General features: G+C 43.0%; 1 protein-coding gene across 5 annotated transcripts in view; it reads left to right on the forward strand.

The window, feature by feature from the left end:
• LOC127005780 (F-box only protein 9-like) overlaps positions 1-23685 on the forward strand; it is a 172449-nt gene that overhangs the window by 103409 nt on the left and 45355 nt on the right. For all 5 annotated transcript variants that reach the window (XM_050874876.1, XM_050874877.1, XM_050874875.1 and 2 more), the window contains one exon: positions 7230-7393. In XM_050874876.1, the coding sequence (XP_050730833.1) occupies positions 7230-7393 (164 nt within the window). The remainder of the gene's footprint in view (positions 1-7229; positions 7394-23685) is intronic.

Consider the following 23685-nt stretch of genomic DNA (forward strand, 5'->3'; position numbering starts at 1 on the left):
AATGAACTTAGAGGTGAGGTTCGTGATTTAAATGAGAAGAGATCGGAAGAAGAGAAGAAGGAGGTTTTTTTTTGAGAGTAATGAATATGAAAGTGAGGAAGTGGTTCATGGTGACGAGAGAAAGGAGATAAAAAATCTAACAGGAAAGGAGGAAGGATGGAAAGTGTCATATACGAATATCAATGGAATAGTGTCATCGTGGATAGAGTTAACGACTACTTGAGAGACAGAGAACCTGATATTGTGAGGCTGACGGAAACCAAGTTGTGTGACCCAATTGAGGTGGTGGGGATTGGAGAAGGTGCATACAATATATGGAGGAGAGACAGAAAGAGAAAACAGGGAGGAGGTGTGATGTTGATGGTAAGGAAAGGCATTAAGGTGGAGAAGGTGATTGAGGGTGAAGGCTTGGCAGAGGTACTGAAAGTGAAAACTGTGGGTGCTGAAGGAAGGAGGCAGCATGTAGTAGGGTATGTGCCACCAAGAACCAATGCATGGAAGGCCCGAGAATATGAAGTAATGATACAAGACACAGTGAGTTGCTTGGATGGAATGTTAAGAGAGAGTGAGAGAATAATTTTGATGGGTGATTTTAATTGCAAAGAGATAGAATGTGAGGATTGGCAAACGCAGGGAACAGAAGAGTCGTGGGGAGGAAGACTCCTGCAACTGGCAATGGAACATGTGTTGACACAATGGATTAAGGAACATACTAGATTTGGGAAAGAAGGATAGGCATCAAGATTAGACCTGTTTTTTAGCAAGGAACCGGAAGTAATAGAAAATATTATAATAGACTGCCCAATAGCTAAGAGTGACCATGTGATTGTGGAATTTGAAGTAAAAGAAAAGAGAAGGATTGACTGAAAGGAGGATCATAAAATAGGGAGAAGAAACTACTCTTAGGCAGACTTTGTTAATATGAGAACTTTTTTTGAGAATGCAAATTGGAGTGGGCCGTACAAAGCCAGGAGTACGCAAGACAAGTGGGAGGAGTTTTTAAAGCTGTACAAAGAAGCCGAGAATAGATATGTCCCTAAGGTAACCAAAAAGGATGTTGGTAAAAAGGAGTGGTTTAACAAAAGATGCGAGGCAGCTAGAAAAATAAAGGAGGAAGCCTGGAAGGGATGGAGGAGACGAAGAAGAATCAACGTGTGGAACAATTTCAAACAAGCAAGGAATGAATATACAAAGATTAGAAGAGAAGAAAAACGGAAATATGAAAAAGATATAATCGACAAATGCAAAGACCAACCTAAATTATTTTATAGACATGTGAACGGCAAATGAAAGAATAGAGAAACAATCGATAAACTGAAAATGGATGGAACTGAATATGAAGACCCAGCAGAGATGGCAGAAGTGATGAACAACAGCTTTCATAGAGTTTTCACAAAGGAAGACGAATTCGTACAACCACCGGGCCAGGAAAGAGGAAGGGTTATGCAAGAGATACAGTTAACAGTGCAGGAGGTCAAGGAAAGCTTGAACAGGCTGGATGTAAGAAAGGCGACAGGCCCGGATGTAGTATCAGGGTGGATCCTGAAAGAATGTAGTGAGCAACTTGCAGAGAAACTGCACTCCATAATGAGCGCCTCCCTGCGTGAAGGAAGGGTAGCACAAGATTGGAAGAGAGCAAACATAGTACCAATTTATAAAGGAGGAAAGAGAGAGGACCCATTAAATTACAGACTGGTATCACTCACTAGTGTGGTTGCAAAGATATGTGAGAGGCTGGTTAAAAACAGGTGGTCGGATTTTTTAGAAAGGAAGAGAATTATCTCGGATTGCCAGTTTGGATTCAGGAGAGGGAGATCTTGTGTCACCAACTAGTAATGTTATTACTCAAGGGTGACAGATTTAATACAAGAGAGAGAAGGCCTGGGGGGATGGAGTGTACCTGGATTTGAAAAAGGCATTCGACAAAGTACCACACAGAAGACTAATTTGGAAAATTAAAAATAGGGGTGGAGTGGGTGATGGACTTATTAAGTGGCTGGAGGACTTCCTAACTAACAGGGAAATGAAGACAATAATCAAGGACAAGGTTTCCAACTGGTGCCCAGTGAGGAGTGGGGTCCCACAAGGTTCAGTGCTGGCACCAATAATGTTTGCTGTTTACATAAATGATATGGTGGACGGAGTGACCAGCTATGTGAGTTTGTTTGCAGATGATGCAAAGCTATTGAGACGAGTCAATGATGTGAAGCACTGTGAGGCATTGCAGAGGGACCTGGACAAAATATGGGAGTGGAGTGGTACATGGCAGATGGAATTCAACCTTGGGAAATGTAAAAAAATAGAGTTTGGTAGGAGTGGCAGAAGATGTGAATATGATTATAAGATGGGAAGTGAGATAATATGCAGAGGAGTGGAGGAAAGAGATTTGGGAGTGACTATCTCGGAGAACATGTCACCAGACAAACACATCAACAGGATAACGGGACAAACTATGAATTTGCTGAAGAACATAAGGACGGCATTTGTGTATTTGGACGAAGAGATGAAGAAGAAAATAATAGTTACAATGATAAGGCCAAGGTTGGAGTATGCAGCAGTGGTCTGGTCTCCTCACAAAAAGAAGAACATAAGAAAGCTGGAAAGAATACAGAGAGTGGCAACTAAGATGGTACTGGAACTTAGGGATCGGACTTACGAGGAGAGACTCAATAGCATGGGGCTCACAACCCTGGAGAAGAAGAGAAAGAGGAGACCTGATAGCAGTGTACAGGGTGGCGAGCAGGGTGGAGAATCTGGACAGAGAGGACCTGTGTGTGTGGAGCGAGAGAGAAACGAGATGACATGGAAAGAAGTTGAGGGCGACCACGTGTAGGCGAGATGTGAAAAAGTTTAGCTTCCCAAACAGAAGCATTGAGCTGTGGAATGGACTGGAGGAGGAGGTGGTTTGTGCAAGAAACATTCATGATTTTAAGGAAAAGTTGGATAAGAGCGGATATGGAGACGGGACAACACGATTATAGCTCTTTTTCCTGTGTCACAACTAGGTAAATACACACACACACACACACACACTGAACACTTATTACCACCAAATATCAACTACATTTGTTACATAGGACTTCCTAAACAACTAGTACACTACACCAGCAACTCTGCTCATTATGTCACGCGACTCTCACCAGCTGCCTTACATGCCCCACACGGCCCCACAACTGTATAAGAAGCACTCAACGCTCCCAATTTGTGTTTTTCAATCTCATATTCAAACATTGTATACCCGGCACATCCTCTTTGTGTGCTGTGTGGATGCAGATGCAGATATTTATTTAATTGAGAATGCGGATGCCTATGGGGATGTTTTATTTATCACAAGCGGATATGTACGGATGTGAAAAATATGTGGATGTGAATATCCAGTACATCTCTAATGTGAAAGTTGGTGGATTGTTAGATGGATGGATGAATGATTGGTTGAATGGGTGGATGGATGACTTAATGGGTGGGTGTATGTATGTATGTATGGGTGGACAGATGGATGGGTGAATTGATGAATGGATGGATGGATGGTTTGAAGGGTTGGTTGTCAGTTGGATGGAGGTGAGTGGATGAATAGTTAGGTGATTAAATGGGTGATTTGATGGATGGATGGATTGATGGATGATGGATGGATGAATAATTGGGTGGATGGTTTGATGGGTTAATGTATGGATGGATGAAAGATTGGGTGAGTGGATGGATGGAGGGTGGGTGAGTTGATGGATGAATGGTTTAATGGTTGGTTGATTGATGGATGGATTGGTGGGTTGATGGATAGGTGAGTTGATGAATGTGTGGATGTGTTATTTCATAGATGGATAGTTGAATTATTGCTGGGTGGGTGATTGATGGGTGGATAGACATATGGATGGATGGGTAGTTTGATGTTTGGATAGATGGGATGATATACAGATGGATGGTTGGATGTGTGGGTAAGTGGATTGATGGTTGCATGGATAATTTGGTGGATGGATGGATGAATAAGTGCATTGTTTGATGGATGGACAGAAGGATGAATGGATAAATGGCTTTGTGGGTTTGATGGTTGGATGGGTGGGAAGCTGGTTGGATAAATAGGGGGGGGTTAGTGTCTGGATAAAAGGATGAGTGGATAGGTAGATGGGTGACTACATTTGGATATGTGGGTATGTTATGCCAAAATTTAATTAAGTACGGGAAAGATAGAAATTAGAGAGGAAAAGTAGTTTTTAAGTAGGTATTTTTAAGTAAATAAAAGCATCGCCGGAGTCCATTACCGCGTGGAACATTCCAGACTCACACCGAGAATGGACTGTCTGCCTCAGGCCACGTGATGTCAGGCGGACACTAGGGGTAACCAGGAGATAGGGGAGTGGGCCTCTCGGTGTGAGTTTGGAATGTTCCACACGGTAACGGACTCCGGCGATACTTATACTTACTTAAAAATACTTAAAAATACTTTTCCTCCCTAATTTCTATCTTTCCCGTACTTAATTGAATTTAAGCATTACAGGTGGATGCATGGATGGTTGAATGGGTGGATGGATGTCTGGGTGAATGGATGGACTGATGGAAGGATGGAGGCATGGCTTCACAATGATCACTATGCTGTAGTGCTGTAGCTGCAGGTAACGACAGGAGTGTATGTAGTGCGGCGACGGCCTGATGAACGAGCCTCCCATAACCCACTTAGCCGGGGGGGTACCTCTTTGGCCGACTCGGTAAGGAGTGGCTCTCCCGTCACGCTGGTCGTGGGTTCAATCCCAGGCAGCTGGGGAATACCCTCTCCTTGTTGTGATTAATTTCTCGTGTGTTTCAATACACCCAGAGGACGTGTGGGACCGAGAGAGTAATAGAAAAAGAGAGTGGAAAATTTCTTCATTAACCCGTACAGTGTTTAGTACGTACATATACGTACCTCTTAGGGAAGTGTTTAGTACGTATATATACGCAAGCTCTTTTGAGGGCTTACACGCCCTTTATTTTTGTTTGTGTATGTAACATTGTTCATTGACAGTAAAGAAGAATAATTTGACAAGTCTTCGTTGTTTTAAATGGATGTTGAAGGGCCTTTCTGTACATTTGTCCGCATTCCAACAAAAATCATTATACAAGAAGGTAAGTTACTTCTTCTAGGTAATTACTCCTTGATTTTATAATCAGTAAGGCATGTGGAATTGTAAATTATGGTTCAGAGTAATCGGAAATGAAAAGTTATTGTCGGAAGCTTCATAGTGTTTTGTTGAACTTTGAGAACTACGATTGTAGTACAGACGGCCTTGAAGCGAGCGGTGTTGCCTGATGTGCATCCTACCATTTTCTTGTACTTACAATTCCTGTTTATTTTTTAAGGTTTTTGTGATGTAAAGAAGTACTTGTACATTGCTCACGCTTTAGGGTTGAGAGAAGTGTTTATAATGGAAAGAATATAGGCTCTAAAAAAAATTAAGATAAACTTCCCTTTCCTGGTATGACATCGTTAGCTCTGAGACGGAGGAAAATAAGAGGACGAACACTCTAGGGTTCCATTCCTCACATATAAATAATATATGTATATATCAAATAATTTGCATTTTTTTTTTATATTCTAAGGGGCAAATAAAAAAATAAAAAACGAAAAAAATGCAACCTGGCATGACCCCTATCGATGACAAAAGACGACACTGTACGGGTTAAATGTAGTCACCACACTGGCTTGTGGCGCATTTTCTCGCAATATTTTCTGAGTAAATATAATATGTGTAAACATAAAAATAATATTCTCCAATTTTTTGATGGATCTCTATAGCAGACAATAGTAAAAACATTGTCACATTTTTTTTTTTTTTTTTTTTTTTTTTTAGCCACCCTCTGTGTTAACCCGGTAGCAGCGGGGATCGAATTTCTTAATGGTCCCTCCAAGCGAGAAAAATGAGAAAAAATCACCCCTCACACAAACCATTTCATGATACATGTCAATGCATTTGTGATCAGATTATGTATCTTCTATTTTGGGGGGTTTATATCATGGCACAAATTTGTCCCGTTGCTGCTTCATGGTAAAGCCACAAATTTGTCCCGTTGCTGCTTCACGGTAAAGCCACAAATTTGTCCCGTTGCTGCTTCATGGTAAAGCCACAAATTTGTCCAGTTGCTGCTTCATGGTAAAGCCACAAATTTGTCCAGTTGCTGCTTCATGGTAAAGCCACAAATTTGTCCAGTTGCTGCTTCATGGTAAAGCCACAAATTTGTCCCGTTGCTGCTTCACGGTAAAGCCACAAATTTGTCCCGTTGCTGCTTCATGGTAAAGCCACAAATTTGTCCAGTTGCTGCTTCATGGTAAAGCCACAAATTTGTCCAGTTGCTGCTTCATGGTAAAGCCACAAATTTGTCCAGTTGCTGCTTCATGGTAAAGCCACAAATTTGTCCCGTTGCTTTAACAAAAGCCACAAATTTGTCCAGTTGCTGCTTCATGGTAAAGCCACAAATTTGTCCCGTTGCTGCTTCATGGTAAAGCACAAATTTGTCCAGTTAACGCTTCATGGTAAAGCCACAAATTTGTCCCGTTGCTGCTTCACGGTAAAGCCACAAATTTGTCCCGTTGCTGCTTCACGGTAAAGCCACAAATTTGTCCGTTGTTGCTTCACAAATTTGTCCCGTTGCTGCTTCACGGTAAAGCCACAAATTTGTCCCGTTGCTGCTTCAAGGTAAAGCCACAAATTTGTCCCGTTGCTGCTTCATGGTAAAGCCACAAATTTGTCCAGTTGCTGCTTCATGGTAAAGCCACAAATTTGTCCAGTTGCTGCTTCATGGTAAAGCCACAAATTTGTCCAGTTGCTGCTTCATGGTAAAGCCACAAATTTGTCCCGTTGCTGCTTCATGGTAAAGCCACAAATTTGTCCAGTTGCTGCTTCATGGTAAAGCCACAAATTTGTCCCGTTGCTGCTTCATGGTAAAGCCACAAATTTGTCCCGTTGCTGCTTCATGGTAAAGCCACAAATTTGCCCCGTCGCTGCTTCACGGTAAAGCCACAAATTTGTCCCGTTGCTGCTTCACGGTAAAGCCACAAATTTGTCCCGTTGCTGCTACCAGGTTAATGAAGAAGAAGCACTGATAGAGACAGTTAGAAGATAGTTGTGGAATGTCTAACCTGTAAATAGAAGTTAGGGAATTGATAAAAAAATAGATGATAATAATTTATTCCTAAAACTGAAATGCACATGAAAATATGGCCAACACTCCTTGTTCAATGGTTAAAGGAACATATTTTTCAGGCACCACATATTTCCTGTTTGCCTCCTGAAATGCTGGAGTGCATCATGCACTGGGTTGTTGGAAGTGACCTGGACATGAGGTCATTGGAGCAGGTGTCCCGTGTGTGTCAGGGATTCTACTTGGTCGCCAGGAACCCTGAGCTCTGGCACAAAGCTTGTTTGAGGTGAGTTGTCCACTACATGAAAATTCCAAACTTCCATTACCCCCAGGAGTTAACATGTAAATTTGAAAAAGCTGTGGTAGATCTATGAAAGAAATTATTCTTAAAATTATGCATAAGTACGTAATGAGACATCTCAGTTGTATTATAATACATCAAGCATTTCTAAATGTTGCCTTTTAACTCCTACACAGTGGGCACTTTTGACCACAGCCACCCACTCAGAGTGGGAGCTCTGAGCCAGAAATACAAGTTCTTCAACCAATCATAATCCATAAAGTATATATACATGTCAAAGACATAAATAAGGTATCATTACATACACCTTATTATTAATTCATTTATAAGTGCAACACTGTGTAATATAGTGGAGCAACACAAGTGAAAGTTGGAAGTGAAGGAATTTTCTTCCTTGCTATCATACCCTTGCTCCCTCTAATTCTTCCAGAGACTTCTGGCACCTAGCCAAAAATATCTCCTCCAACTTCTTCATCTTTCCCTCCTCTCCTTAAGGGGTCCGTTTCAAGTGTTTACCTAAAAAAAATTGTTTTCTGCGAAAAAAATTCCGTAGAATTATAGAAAGCACGGCCTTTTTAACTGTATACTATCACATATGCACGTAGATAAATTGGGTCGGAAAAAAATGTTTAATTACCCGTCTCACTCCTGTGTTGTCTCAGAAGTGTGTGTGTGTATTTACCTAGTTGTGAGATACAGGAAAAGAGCCGTACTAGGCTCGTGCTGTCCCGTCTCCATAACGCTTATTATCCAGTTTGGCTTTAAATTCATGAATCGTTTTTGCACACACAGTCTCCTCATCAAGTCCGTTCCATGTTGTTATGCTTCTGTATGGAAAACTGTATTTCTTGATGTCTCTCCTACAGTCGCTCTTCTTCAATTTCTTACCATTGCCTCTTGTCACACTTCTGTCACGTACCACTAGGTCTTCCCTGTCCAATTTCTCCAACCCCTCTTGTATCCTGTACAATGCTATTAAGTCCCCTCTCTCTCTTCTTCTCTCCAGTGTTGTTAGTCCCAATTCCTCCAGTCTTTCTTCATAAGTATGTTCTCTCAGAGTTTCCGGTAATTTAGTCGCTGCTCTTTGTATTCTTTCCAACTTTCTAATTTCTTTCTTCAATGTGTGTGTGTGTGTGTGTGTGAGAGAGAGAGAGAGAGAGAGAGAGAGCTGCTCTTTCCCTCTCTTTCTCCATATCAGTGAGGTGTCAAGTGTCAATCTTATGACCCCCCCCCCCCTCTCTCTCTCTCTCTCTCACACACACACACACACACACACACACACACACACACACACACACACACAGAATTTCAGCCATTTACTCATTACTATTTGTGTGTATTGCCGGTGAATAAGTGGGATATTTTCCATGATCTTACTTACGTCTGTGTCCTTTCCTCCACTTTTCTCCACAAATCTATTTCTTTATCACAACTAATATAAGGAAATAAAATTCAGCAGACACAAGTCATCTACGAATAAAGCAAATTTCTCTGTATATTTATGCATACATCTCAAAATTATCCAATAAACTATGTTTCTTTATGTGCACCATTTAATTTTGCATGTTTTTATATATAATACGTGATGATTATGTTGAGTTCATGGCTGAAAACTTGTTATAAATAGAAGCGAAGTTTGAAATTTGGTGCGCGCGGTCAGCCCGGATACGGGGCGGGGCGCTATTTTCGCCCGCCCGTAGCGAAGGGGTTAATAATAACCTGATATTGGGGAGGGCCACGAATGTCAGGTGAAAAATCTTCACCTGACACTCATGTTTCAAACTCGTTTATTATATTTTTTTCAAAAGCCTTACAAATTTGGGGATGCATCTTATAAGCCCATGCGTCCTATAAGCTGTCAAATACAGTATTTAACCCTTAAATTACGGTGATTGTTCATGAACAATCGCATCGCCATGTCAGGAGAGGTGGCGATTGTTCCGGTAATCATGATTTTTTCGCGCCACACGTTTGAAGTACATAAGCCCCCCACCATTCACAGCCTCACTGTTCACGGATTCGCTTATATGCAGGTAGGGTATTTGCAACACCCAAAGTTGAATGCAGATGAAAACTCGTGTATACACAGTCTGTAGCGCCCAGGGGTGCGTTTGAGAGAGCAACTCAGGCCACCCCGGGCGCCCAGACGACCCAGACCCCTCTATCAAATGCTTTTGTGCGCCGCTCAGTTAAGGGGCGCGCCTATGGGTCTCCTCCTGCGCATATGGTACGTCCAATAGCTTTGAAATTCTAGTATGTTGTTTGTTGATGTAAAGAAATGATATTCTGCGAATTTCATCAAAATCGGGTGAAGTTTAGGAGAGACTCAAATAAAGCGTGTTTTTCATTTTTTTGTTTCACAGGCTTTATTTTTCAGTTAATCGCTTTGAAAAAAATACCATAGAAACTTTGTTTACTTATCTACATTTTGTTGGAAGTGAATTTTTTATTTTTTGTTTTGTCTTCAAAGAAAAAAAAATTACAATTTTTTGTCACTTATTATTTTCTCCACTCTGTGTCCCATTTTCTTTTGACATTTTTGAAAATCCATTTCCAACAAAAAATCGCCCTTTAGTTGTAGTTTAAAATGATACCTTACAAAAGTCATTCAGACGTTTTACTGATTTTGTGAAATTATTTGAAGGTTAAAAAGCTACTTTTCGAGATATTGGCTCCTAAAGATTTTTTTTACATTTCTCCCTGTCTTGCCATTTGTATTTATCTGATTGGTATGAAATTCTCTCATATGACTGTATATACCTTGTTGACTTACCTCAGAATGATAAGGCATCTGGTCCCCCTTTCTAAGAAAGTATTACTCACTCGCAGGGGAGGGTGTCAGAAGGCGCCACCTTCCTCATTGTGGCCAGGTAGCGCGAGTGCCACGGGAGTGCCTTGCTTCTACACTACTCTCTTGCTTGTTTTCTGAGGTTTGGCCGCTCCATAAGCCCTCTTGATGTTGGTGACTTTTTCTGGTTGCCTTGCGTTTGTACATCATTTGTCGGGACGTTTTTTTGGCTGGAGAGGAGAGAAAAGTACGGCATACTTTTCCCGTCTGTCTCTCACTTGGCACTGGCGCGGTGGCACCTCTCTTCCTCCCCTGCCTCTCCGCGCGAAGAAGAGAGGATGACAGATGACAAAATTTACAAAGAAATAAAATATTCTAATGCAATTTTTACGTATATACGAATGATACCGCATATGTTGACAAGAGGGTCTTATGACGCACATGCCTGACTATTACCCTAAAGCCCCCCCAAGGGGGAGGGGTTTTAATTTTACGAAAACAAACTTCACCACATGGTAATTTAGGGTTTCCCGGCCACGCTGAGCGAAAAACATGTACTCGTCCGATTTTAAATATATTCGTCAAAAAATACCCCATAGGCGCCCCTTAAGCCTCGTCGTTGCTATGGTAATGGCGACTCACTGGCAGCAAAATGGCATCCGCTGATCTTCCTGATGACGTTTACTAGCTGTTCTGGCAGCAAAATGACGTCCGCTAATCTTCCTGATGACGTTTAAACCTGCATCACAAGCTGTTCTGGGCGACGAGCTCCTTGCACCAGAGGATGAAAAAGAAGCTGCAGTGGTTATGGTGGCACAGTGAGGTGAAATGCAATGGAAGTACTTATATGTGTTTGTTTGGGCCGCCATATTTGCTGATGACGTCATCACAGCACGGTGGCACTCCACCTCTCCAAACCGAGCTGCAACGGGAAGTCCGAGTTAGCACCTCGGGCTGTGGTGTCACATGTTTGAGAGGACCCGGGGAAGTCCGGGTGGCCAGAGTCACTCTCAAACACCCCCCAGCTCGAACGTGTACTCGTCAGGTCGGGACTGGGATCCCACCGCACCGCCGCCTCTCATGTTGACAACACCACTCGCCCGCCAACCACCACCGCCTACGCACTCACACTCACCACAACCAACCACAGAGTGAGTGTTAAACTATTACAGTCCATATTTAATTTGTGATTTATGTGTATGTAAAACTATATAACAATGCTTAGAAATGCCTTGGAAATCAATTTTTTTATTCGATCGAGATGGTAGAACGAAACCCTATTTTCCCTATTTGATTATAGTCCTGGCCGTCGATCGCGGATTCGCGGATCACCGGAATCTCGCGGAACCAAATACCCATGAACAGCGGGGGGCTTCTGTATTCCCTCTGTTATTTAGTCAGAGGGCGAGTGTAGGTATCTGGCAACTATTTCCAGTAGCTGTGTTACCACTGTGACATATTTTTCATAGGTTTTAGTTGGTTTCTTTCCATCATGGAAGCAACATCTGTCAACACCCAAGATCCAGTGGGTGGAACACCTACTCTGGGTGACAGGAGCCTGCACCATGGGGGATGACAGCTGAGTGTGGCTATGTTATCTCCCCGTCTCTCCTTATCACAGACAGCGTAGAGGGGGGTGTTTCCTTCATGGCGTCCTGCAGTTCATCCTCCATTATTTCATATGGAAAAATAATAATAATAGTAATGATAATAATCTTTATGTCAGCAAAAAGAGTGCCATATACAACTATATTAGAAATAAATTTAGTAGTAAAAACATATAAACCCGTAAGACCACAAAACAGCATCCCTGACAGTATAAAAAAATACAGCAAATATTACGATTCAATCATTGTAAGCTAAGCTGCAAAGGGTAATGACCATTAAATATAGGTAAAAACAGTAAAACTGAATATAAATAAAATGAATATATGTAAAAAAAAAAAATAGAATGGCTATAAAGACATTGCTCCGAACACTCGCACGTTGAGTCACCTCTGGCTGTACAGTAAGTCCGACCAATGTTGCCATATTTTATACATTAATTTCGCATCAGTGTTGTTCAAAGACATGACTAGATCATTAGAGGACTGAAGCACTCGAGACATGCAACTATATATTCCACTTTTGTTTGAATTGTTTCTTCAGTAGTATAATGTACCGTATTTCCCACCATATGACACACTTTTTTTCAAAAAAGAAGATTCGAAAAATCACCCTGCATCTTATATGCCAATGGTTAGGTTTTGGTAGGCCTAGGGGTTATTGTTACTGGTACAAAACAAACACCCAAAACACCTCCATTTGACACAATAGTTCCCAGATGTCCCCAGAATGAAAAATACCATATTTTGCAGCGTGTAATGCGCACTTTTTTTCACTCAGAAAATGCCAAAAAGTTACCCCTGTGCGGTATACGCCGAAGGTACAAATTTTGATTGATATAAATAATGAATAGTGTGACGGAACAGAAAAGGAAAGTGGGAATAAGCAGAAGAAAGGAGGAGGACATGACCATACAGGTCACAAGAAGAAGACACACCACATGTGGGAGCCGAGGGGCGTCGTGAACACAAAACACAACACACAACACCCCCATGGCACGCCAGTCACCAGTGTGCCGGGTACTTTAGCAGTGATGGTTAAAGCGGCTATTACACAGGAACAGTATTGGTGGAGCAGGATGCTGCCTGACATGACTGATCGGCAATCGTGGGGCGGACTTGGGTGGATTAGTCTGGAAGTATTTCTACTGTGCAGCGGCCCAGTCAGCTGATATTTTGTGTGATACGTGTTCAAAAGAACGAATATCCGTGGATGACTAAAATCTTTATTGCAAATGCATTTTTGTTTCTCATTGTAAAAATAACTATGTTAACCCTCTTGTGCACGATGACACATTTTCCGTCATCAAGGGTAAAAGGTCCTGGTGCACGATGACGCAAAATGCGTCATAAACTTTAAAAAATTGATTAAAAATTAAGTTTTCGGTGAAAATGCGTCAAATTTGGGAGCGTCATTTTGGGGGATAAGTTTCTTAACCCTTTCTTTGCACGCGGGACGGGACATGACTATCCCCTCAGGCGCAGTTCTGCAGCCCAAAGGGGGGTCTCTTTTAACCTCTGTATCTCACAAACTATTCATCACAGGTAAAAACCAAAAACACCATTGGAAAGAGGAGGTCCAGAACTATAGGAGTCAGTTATGTATGCCTCTCTTGCGAACGTACATGCACGTTCAGGGAGTGTTGAATGTTAACACTTACATCGGTGCATGCGTGATGATCAGCCATATTGAGAGAACTGCGGATATCTCTCCTTCAGATTCTGGCAGGGGAATAGTGCCAACTGCAATATTTACAACTATTTGGTCAAAGAATCAGTCAGGTGATAGGTGAAGCTATGCAAAAATGCTGCTATATTGGGCAAGAACACCCACCAGTTACTCGTCCGTAGATTTGCCGCTCTGGGCTGATATGATTTTCCACCAAATTTAGTGAAAAACCCACTCAATTGGCAATCCTGTGTTGTGAGAATTATGTAGTGCAGCGACGGCCTGATGAACGAGCCTCCCATGACCCACTTAGCCAGTGGGGTACCTCTTTGGCCAACTCGGGAAGGAGTGGCTCTCCCGTCACGCTGGTCGCGGGTTCAATCCCAGGCAGACTTGAATACCTCCTTGTTTTGATTATATTTCTCGTGTTTTGATACATGTTCTAGGACGTGTGGGACCGAGAGAGTAATAGAAAAAAGAGAATAGAAAATCTCGTCATTAAAATTAGTGTTGGAACACTTTCATATGCGGGACATTTGAGTGCGGGTGGAGCTCGCAGCGAGCGTTTAGCACCACCAGCAAATATGCCTAACGCTCACTGCGAGCATTTAGCAATGAAAGGGTTAATGGTAACATATGGCAACCTTTCTAAGGAGCGTAGATGAGGAGCTTTGAGCGATTGGCTGATTGGCGATTGGCTGAGCTCTGAAAACACGCTTTTGATTCGCTGGGAGTCCAATGACGTCATCGCTGGCGCTCACCCGGTCAGCGGCCTCACTGCCTTAAGGCAATATCACACTGGCCGTTTTCTTCTATCCGTTGTGGCTACTGGCAACGCCCGTGCGCCCATCCGGGAGCGAGTTGTCGGTTGACCATAACCTCAGTGGCGGATCCAGCACCAGGTGAAGGGGGGGGGCTGATATACAAGATGGGCGACATACCATATTATTTATTTATTTATAGATAGATAGATAGATAGATACTATCCATATCAGACCCTATGACATACCGTTTTTCGCAAATATCTTTCAAACGAAGACTCGGATCCACATGGGGCTTTGGCACAGATTGTTTCACACACTTTGCTAATTTTTGACGCTATTGTGCATTGCCAGATGCAGTTAATTATGGCATTTACTCTTGACTGTGATGGCAAAACCTGCGTGAGCCACTTACACATTGGAACAGGTGAGGCGTGACGTATTTGTGACGTGTATCCACCACCTACCTCCACCACTGGCTTCCCCTACTCCCACCCCTCCCTTTCCCTCCCTCCAACCCTCCTTCTCCACCGCACCCTCTCCTCCCGCCCTCTTTCCCCCATACCAGCCCCCCCCCTCTCTCTCTCTCTCTCTCTCCTCTCTCTCTCTCTCTCTCTCTCTCTCTCTCTCTCTCTCTCTCTCTCTCTCTCTCTCGGTGCACATGCGATGTGAACCTTTGCACACGTATGACTTGTCTATAATGGCGGATAGCTCGAAAGTATATGCAAAGTATGGTCTGGTGTTTTATGCACACGACCCTGATTCCTGTTCCAGCGTAACTGGATGTTGCTTAAGTGCTGTATGAGGTTTGTATGGCAATTATACAACCATTGAAAGTTATACAAGTGTATGACCCTCCTTCCCACAGGTTACGTTGAGCGTATGATGGGATGAAGCACGTAGCTGACGCTTGATCATTTATAGGAAATCACGAAAAAGACGGAAAGGAATAAGGATGGAATTGAAGTGGGAATTCATTGCAGAGTAAAAACGTGAAACGAAATTGGAGAAATATATGAAAATTTTATTCTGATATGAGGAAAAGACTGTCATACGATATGTGTTCATGTAGATAGCTATATTAAAAAGTCATAGCACACAAAAATAGACAGTGAGTATATGATAGGTGGATTAATAATGCAAATAACTGACCACAAATGTTACTTCAAAATTCATCACCATCGACAAACAGGTCATCCTCGTCATCACTGTTGATGCTGATGCAGACTTCATATAATTTATATTTATCTGCCATTAATTCAAGTCATACGTGTGCATGTATTCATATCTCGTGTACATCGCAAGTGAGAGAGAGAGAGAGAGAGAGAGAGAGAGAGAGAGAGAGGGGTGGGGAGGGGCAGGTATGGGGGAGAAAGAGGGCGGGGGAAGAGAGTGCGGGGAGAAGGAGGAGGGTAGGAGGGAGGGAAAGGGAGGGGTGGGAGTAGGGGAAGCCAGTGGTGGAGTAGGTGGTGGATACACGTCACAAATACGTAACGCCTCACCTGTTCGAGTGTAAGTGGCTCACGCAGGTTTTGCCATCACAGTCAAGAGTAAACGCTGTAATTAACTGCATCTGGCATTGCACAATAGCGTCAAAAATTAGCGGAGTGTGTGAAGCAATCTGTGCCAAAGCCCCATGCTGATCCGAGTCTTCGTTTGAAAGATATTTGCGAAAAACGATATGTCATAGGGTCTGATATGGATAGTATATATATATATATATATATATATATATATATATATATATATATATATATATACTTATATATATATATATATATATATATATATATATATATATATATATATATATATATATATATATAAAACCCGATTATCCAGCGGATTATCCGAAAAACCGGATTATCCGAAATTGATCTGGATAATGCAATTAAAAAAAAATTAAAAATTTCTATACCAAAACGTTATAAAACATCAAAAATAAATAAAAGTAACTACATTTGTACTATATTAACACATTCAAAATTGATAAGAACAGTTAAAATGAATATGCTTTCTAATACGTATTGCCGAAATAGCTTGTAACGAATAGATCAATGTATTAGACAAAAAACATTAAACAAACTCTCAACAACACCACGTCCGCACCTTCGCCCCAGCAAGGACGTAGGTGCGGCGAACGAACAAACTACTGCACGACTACTCTCACACCGTACTCTCAAGACAACGACACAACCACGACTCCCCTCTCCACTCCATGCCACATTCCCCTTCCAACATACGAGTTGCGCGATAATATGAGTCATCATACTGTGTCTCCACCTGCACGATGCATCAAGGTCACACTTGCAAGCTTGCACAACCATTCACAATCGCACTCTGCAACATTCACAATTCAGATCTGCAACGCTCACAAGTATCAACATACACTGGTCCAGACAAGGAGACACACAGACAAACATACAATAAAACATTTACATCACATGTTTTAAGCGTACTACTTTGTTTAGCGTAGCATGTGTTTGTTTGGTTTCATTGTTTACATCGTCAGTCGGCGGCAGTCGCGTCACACACTTCACAGGCGGCGATCAAAATGGCGGCCATAAATCCGGATTATCCGAAAAATCGGCTTATCCGAAAGAGGCTTCCCCCCTTCCATTTCGGATAATCGGGGTTTTACTGTATATATATATATATATATATATATATATATATATATATATAGATATATATATATATATATATATATATATATATATATATATATATATATATATATATATATATATATATATATATATATATATATATATATATTTCTTGTTTAATATTCACATAATATTTGCTAGCATTGCAATTAAAGGTTAGGTTAGGTGGGTTCTGAAGACCTCCAAAGACCCTTCACATGTCTTCACTTTCCGTTTCCCTATTGTCTCATCAGCACCAGAGAGTAGTTCAGCATGCTCTCTAAAGACAGATCCTCTCTCTTTCCACAGTACACTCAACCCTCGATTTGCCGGACCTCCATTTGCCAGATTTCGGATTTGCCGGACAAGAGTCCGTGGGGGGGGGAAAAAAAAAAAAAAAAGTCCGGGACAAGTCGATTTCAAACTACCGCGCCAGACAAAGTTCGCAAATCGGGCACTAGATGGCAGTGCGGGCGGACATACACGTCTAGTACTTGACTGTACACAAGTCTGCCGCGTCACACGAGTGTTGTGCTTACGTGCTTGTTGTGGATACACCTCTTCTTCACAACGTGTTGTATATGTGCATGTTGTAGAAGGTAATATATTATATTACAGGACAGTATAGGACAGCTATGCGAGGTGTAGTCCGGGGGTGGGTTGTGTTTCCCGGACATATATAGGGTAAAGTCCGGCAAGGGGGTAGACCCCCGGACATTTTCCATTGCCGGACATTTGCCATTCCCGGACAAGCCTTCCCCCCTTTTAGTCCGGCAAATCGAGGGTTGAGTGTACTCTACATTCACACAACATACACACCTTTTCCCAAATTTTAAAATTCAATATGGCGCTTAATCGCAATGCCCCCGTCCCCCGCCTGGGGGGGGCACCAGAAATTCCCTCAGCGAGGACTCCCCTTCTGGCTGCCGACCTGAGAGGTGTTCTGATAACTTCTTGAATCTATTTCTTATCAACTTCTGCAACATTCGCAGTCTTTGTTCTAATTTTCATTCTGTGGAACACCATCTCTCCTCTAAACCTCGCCTTCTCTTTCTCACCGAAACACAAGTTTCTGAGGCTACTGACAACAATCTCTACTCTGTTCCCTCCTACTATCTCTATCCTAAATTTCAATCCAAAGCTGGATGTTGAATCTACGTGCGCAACGACATTACTTGCTCTCGTGCCCACGACCTTGACTCTTCAGAATTTTTCACCATCTGGCTAAGACTTCATTGTCATTCTATTACTAAATACATCTGCGCTGTTTATCTCTCACCTAACTCTATAAGCTATGTAAAATTCTTTGACTACTTGAACTCTAAAGTGGAGCACATCTTGAATCACTCTCCCTTCGCTGAAAACTCCATCTTGGGAGATTTCAATGTTCACCACTAGCTTTGGCTTTCATCCTCCTTCACTGACCAGCCTGGTGAACAAGCCTACATCTTTGCTCTCCTCAACAATCTAGAGCAGTTGGTTCAGCACCCTACTCATATTCCCGACCATCTTGGAGACAGGCCCAACATTCTAGACCTCTTTCTTACCTCTAACCCTTCTACCTACTCTGTCAAGCTGTTCTCTCCGTTGGGCTTCTCCGATCGCAACCTTATTTCTGTATCCTGTCCTATCGCTCCTGTACACCGAATAGGCGATGCTTCTGGCATTTTGCTTCAGCTCCGTGGGACGACCTGAGGATGTACTTTTCCGATTTCCCGTGGAATGATTACTGCTTTCAGGAGAGAGACCCCTCTGTGTGTGCCCAGCACATCACAGAGGTGATTGTCTCTTGAATGGAGACATACATTCCATGTACTTTCTCTACTACTCATGCTAAAAAGCCTTGGTTTAATCAGGCTTGTTCTCGTGCTGTCAAAGATATAGAGAGGCAGCGATCACAAAAGGTACCAGAGCCTTCGCACTCCTGCTAACCATTATCTATATATTTCTGCCCAGAATCGTGCCAAATCTATTCTTCGACTTACCAAAAACTCTCATAAATAGAAAATGTCAAAACTTTGCCTTTTTCTAATTCTTCCTGTGACTTGTGGCACGTAGCCAAAAATATCTCCAGTTTCACTTCTTCATCTTTCCCTCCTCTCCTTAACCTTGATGGCAGCACCGCCATCTCATCTATTTCTAAGACTGAACTCTTCGCTCAAAATTTCTGTAACAACTCCACTCTGGACGATTCTGGGCATCTTCCTCCTACTCATCCCCCCTCTGACTCCTTCATGCCTGTTATTAAGATTCTTAAGAATGATGTTTTCTATACCCTCTCTGGCCTCAACTCTCAGAAGGCTTATGGACCTGATGGAGTGCCTCCTATTGTCCTTAAAAACTGTGCCTCCATGCTAACACCCTGCCTGGTCAAACTCTTTTGCCTCTGCCTGTCAACATCTACCTTTCCTTACTGCTGGAAGTGTGCCTTCGTACAGCCTGTGCCTAAGAAGGGTGACCACTCCAATCCCTCAAACTACCGCCCTATAGCTTTACTTTCCTGTCTATCTAAAGCTTTTGAATCAATCCTTAACCGGAAGATTCAAAAGCACCTTTCCACTTCTAACCTTCTATCTGATCGCCAGTATGGGTTCCGCAAGGGGCGTTCTACTGGCGATCTTCTTGCTCTCTTAACTGACTCCTGGTCATCCTTTCTTTGGCATTTCGGTGAAACTTTCTCAGTTGCACTAGACATATCGAAAGCTTTCAATAGAGTCTGGCACAAGTCTTTGCTTTCTAAACTGCCCTCTGACGGTTTCTATCCTTCTCTCTGTTCCTTTATCACCAGCTTCCGTTCCGGCCATTCTATCTCCACTGTGGTAGACAGTCACTGTTCTTCCCCTAAACCTATCAACAGTGGTGTTCCACAGGGCTAAGTCCTATCACCCACTCTCTTCCTGTTATTCATTAATGATCTTCTTTCCATAATAAACTGTCTTGTCCACTCATACGTTGATGACTCCACTCTGCATTATTCAACTTCTCTCAGCAGAAGACCCTCTCAACAGGAATTACAAAACTCAAGACTGGAGGCTGCAGAAGGCTTAACCTCAGACCTTGCTATCATTTCCGATTGGGGTAAAAGGAACCTTGTGTCCTTTAATGCCTCAAAAACCCAATTTCTCCACCTATCAACTCGACACAATCTTCCAAACACCTATCCCCTATTCTTCGATAACACTCAGCTGTCACCTTCTTCAACACTAAATATCGTTGGTCTATCCTTAGTTCAAAATCTCAACTGGAAACTTCATATCTCCTCTCTCACTAAATCAGCTTCCTCGAGGTTGGGCGTTCTGTATCGTCTACGCCAGTTTTGCTCCTACGCACAGATGCTTTCCATATATAGGGGCCTTGTCCGCCCTCGTATGGAGTATGCATCTCATGTGTGGGGGGGCTCCACTCACACAGGTCATCTGGACAGAGTGGAGTCTAAGGCTTTTTGTCTCATCAGCTCTCCTCCTCTTACTGATGGTCTTCTACCGCTTAAATTCCGTAGCCATGTTGCCTCTCTTTCTATCTTCTATCGATATTTTCATGCTGACTGCTCTTCTGAACTTGTTAACTGCATGCCTCCCCCCCTCCCGCAGCCCCACTGCAGTATCTTCACTCTTTCATTCCTTACAATGGTAAACTCTGGGACAGCCTTCCTTCATCTGTATTTCCTCCTGCCTATGACTTGTCCTCTTTCAAGACGAGTGTATCAAGACACCTCTCCACCCGAATTTGACCTCTCTTTTGGCCACTCTATACTACTTTCCGTTGTGGGAGCGGCAAGTAGCGGGCTTTTTTTATACACTGTTTTTGTTGCCCTTGAGCCGGCTCTTTTGTTGTAAAAAAAAATCTTAGATCTACATACTAAACGAAGAAAGCAAAATTGTAAAGTAATGCATATGCATAAGTTTTTATTATATCACAATTCAATAGCACACAGTGTAATATAACAAAGTGGTATAAAATTAGGACATACTTTTATTTTTTATTTCCAATGTGAGGGCACAATTTTGTTCCTAAGGTAAGGTAAGGGTGCAATTTAGGCCCTAAAGGGGGGGGGCTCCCCCCCCCCCTGGATCCGCCACTGCATAACCTGGTGTCACACTGAGCCCTTTTCTTCCCACCGCGTTGGCGGGAGCTTGGGCAACTGGCAAATCCAAATTTTGCGGATGTGCGTTACACATGGCCAAGGTCGGTTGCCCGTATCCACATCCACAACGTAAACAAAGCACTTGCCCTTTATCGACATGGTGTCGTCTGCTAAAGTAAGGGCTCTCGTGGCTTGTGCTGCCATTACCCAAGTTATGGACTTGTTGCTGCAATTAAATGGAAGGAAGAAGCTGTTGTGGGTGTGGCGTGTCTGTGGTTCCTCCGTGCCAGTTCTCATTGTCACCATTGCACGTGAGCGGCCAACCCACCCATCTAGACTCCGACCACATAAACACGTGGATCAAGTAACAACAAAGACACACACACACACACCAGACTCATCATGAACCATGGCAGATGTTTCTCACAAACAAAAATGGCTTTGCCATTTCCTAGAGTGTGTTAGAACTTATTTGGTGAGTGGTTCATACAAACCAAACATACCCAATGGCAAGAAGAGAGCAGTGTTAAAGACGACTGCTCTCTTCTTGCCAAGAGCTAGGTTTGGTTCATGTGAGCCACTCACCAAATACTGCCTAACACACTCAAGAAATGGTGAAGTCATTTCTTTTTGTCAGAAACATCTGCAATGGTTCCTAATGAGTCTGGTGTGTGTGTGTGTGTGTGTGTGTGTGTGTGTGTGTTTGTTATTCGATCCATGTGTTTATGTGGCTGAGTCAAGATGGGTGGGTTGGCCGCGCACGTGCAGTGGTGACAATGAGAACTGGCATGGAGGAACCACAGGCATGCCACACCCACAACTGTTTCTTCCTTCCATTTAACTTCAGCATCAAGTCCACAACTTGGTTAATGGCAGCACAAGCCATGACAGCCCTTACTTTAGCAGATGACGCCATGTTGATACAGGGCAAGTGCTTTGTTTACATTGTGAATGTGGATACGGGCAACCGACCTTGGCCATGTGTGACGCACACCAGGAAAAGTTGGAGTTGCCGGTTGCCCAAGCTGACGCCAATGTGGTGGGAAGAAAAAGCACTGTGTGACACAAGCTTGCGGATAACTGTGAACTCGCTCCCAGTTGGGCGTATGGGCGTTGCCCGTAGCCCCAACGGTTGGATGAAATTGGCCATTGTGACACCGCCTTAAGGCAGTGAAGCCGCTGATAGGGTGAGCGTTGGCGATGACGTCATCAGACTCCCAGCGAATCATAAGCATGTTTTCAGAACTGCCAGCCAATCATAAGGCAGCTGCCTTCAACTGCGGCTTCAAAACAACCCGTTCTCTCTCTCTCTCTCTCTCTCCTGCCATAGCCACAATGTTTGGAGTAAAACGTCCAGTGTGATACTACCTTTAAAGGTAGCATGCGTGACGCTGATGGTAAGTAGACGTGACCCGTACGTGTCAAAGCAGCGCGAAACTCGGGGTGATAATGCGCGAAAGTCAGGATGGTAAGAATTTAGGACTAACCGCGAAACTCATGGATTGCGAAACTCGAGAGGGTACTGTAGTTATATTTACCTAGTTGTAGTTTTACAGGGCCTGGGCTTTACGCTCGTGTGGTCCCATCTCTGTATCTGCATTTATCCAACTTTTCTTTAAAGCTTTGCACACTCCTCGCCGATACTACATCCTCACTTAGTCTGTTCCACACCTCTATATTTCTTTGCGGAAAGCTATATTTCTTTATGTCTCTCAAGCATCTCCCCTTCCTCAATTTTTTACTATGTCCTCTTGTGTTCCTGGTGGTAATTCCTTCTGTTAGAAGTAACTCCTCGTTATCTACTTCTTCCATTGCTCAATAATTTATAGATTTGTATTAGGTCTCCCCTTTCTCTTCTTTGTTCTAGTGTTAGTAAGTCCATTTCCTTTAGTCTTTCCTCGTATGTCAGTCCCTCCAGCTCTGGAACCATTTTTGTTGCCATCCTTTGTATTCTTTCTTGTTTTTTTGTGTTTCTTCTAATGGGGAGTATGTCAGGATGGTAAGAATTTTGTGTGTGTGTGTGTGTGTGTGTGTGTGTGGAAAAGTTGCTGGTTGCCCAAGCTCGGGCCAACGCAGTGGGAAGAAAAAGGCCCAGTGTGACACCAGCTTACGGACATCCGACAACTCGCTCCTGGATGGGCGTGCGGGCGTTGCCAGTAGCCACAACGGTTAGAGGAAAACGGCCAGTGTGACACCGCCCTTAGGCAGTGAGGCCGCTGATTGGCTGAGGGCCGTCGATGACGTCATTGGACTCCCAGCGAATCACAAGCGTGTTTTCAGAGCTCAGCCAATCGTAAGGCTTCGTCTGTGGCTTTAAAACATCCTGTTCTCTCTTCCTGTTTTCTTCCTTTTTCCAAGGTACATATTTTGAGATAACAAGGGAGTAAAAGAGGAAAAAAAGTGAGCACCGGGGGGCAGCATGAGCCAGTTATAATGGCGCCATTATAAACAGTTGCCTGCGCCATGACGGGCTCGGGGCCGACCATCAGGCCCAAATGGATAGTCTACCGGCACCATAGGCCACATGTAAAAAAATAAATAAATAAATAAATAAATAAAAATCTCCACGGGTCAGAACAAATAAGCGCTTTTTCAGTGTTTTCAATACCTTAAGTTTCGTGATCCTCGAGTTTAGCGCTATACCTTTGGAACGAAGCAAGCGCGAAACTTGAGAGGGTACTGTACATGGCAGGATTATATTTTTTAAAATTACAGGAGACTCA

The sequence above is a fragment of the Eriocheir sinensis genome, chromosome 31, assembly GCF_024679095.1.
Source record: "Eriocheir sinensis breed Jianghai 21 chromosome 31, ASM2467909v1, whole genome shotgun sequence".
Lineage (NCBI taxonomy): Eukaryota > Metazoa > Arthropoda > Malacostraca > Decapoda > Varunidae > Eriocheir > Eriocheir sinensis.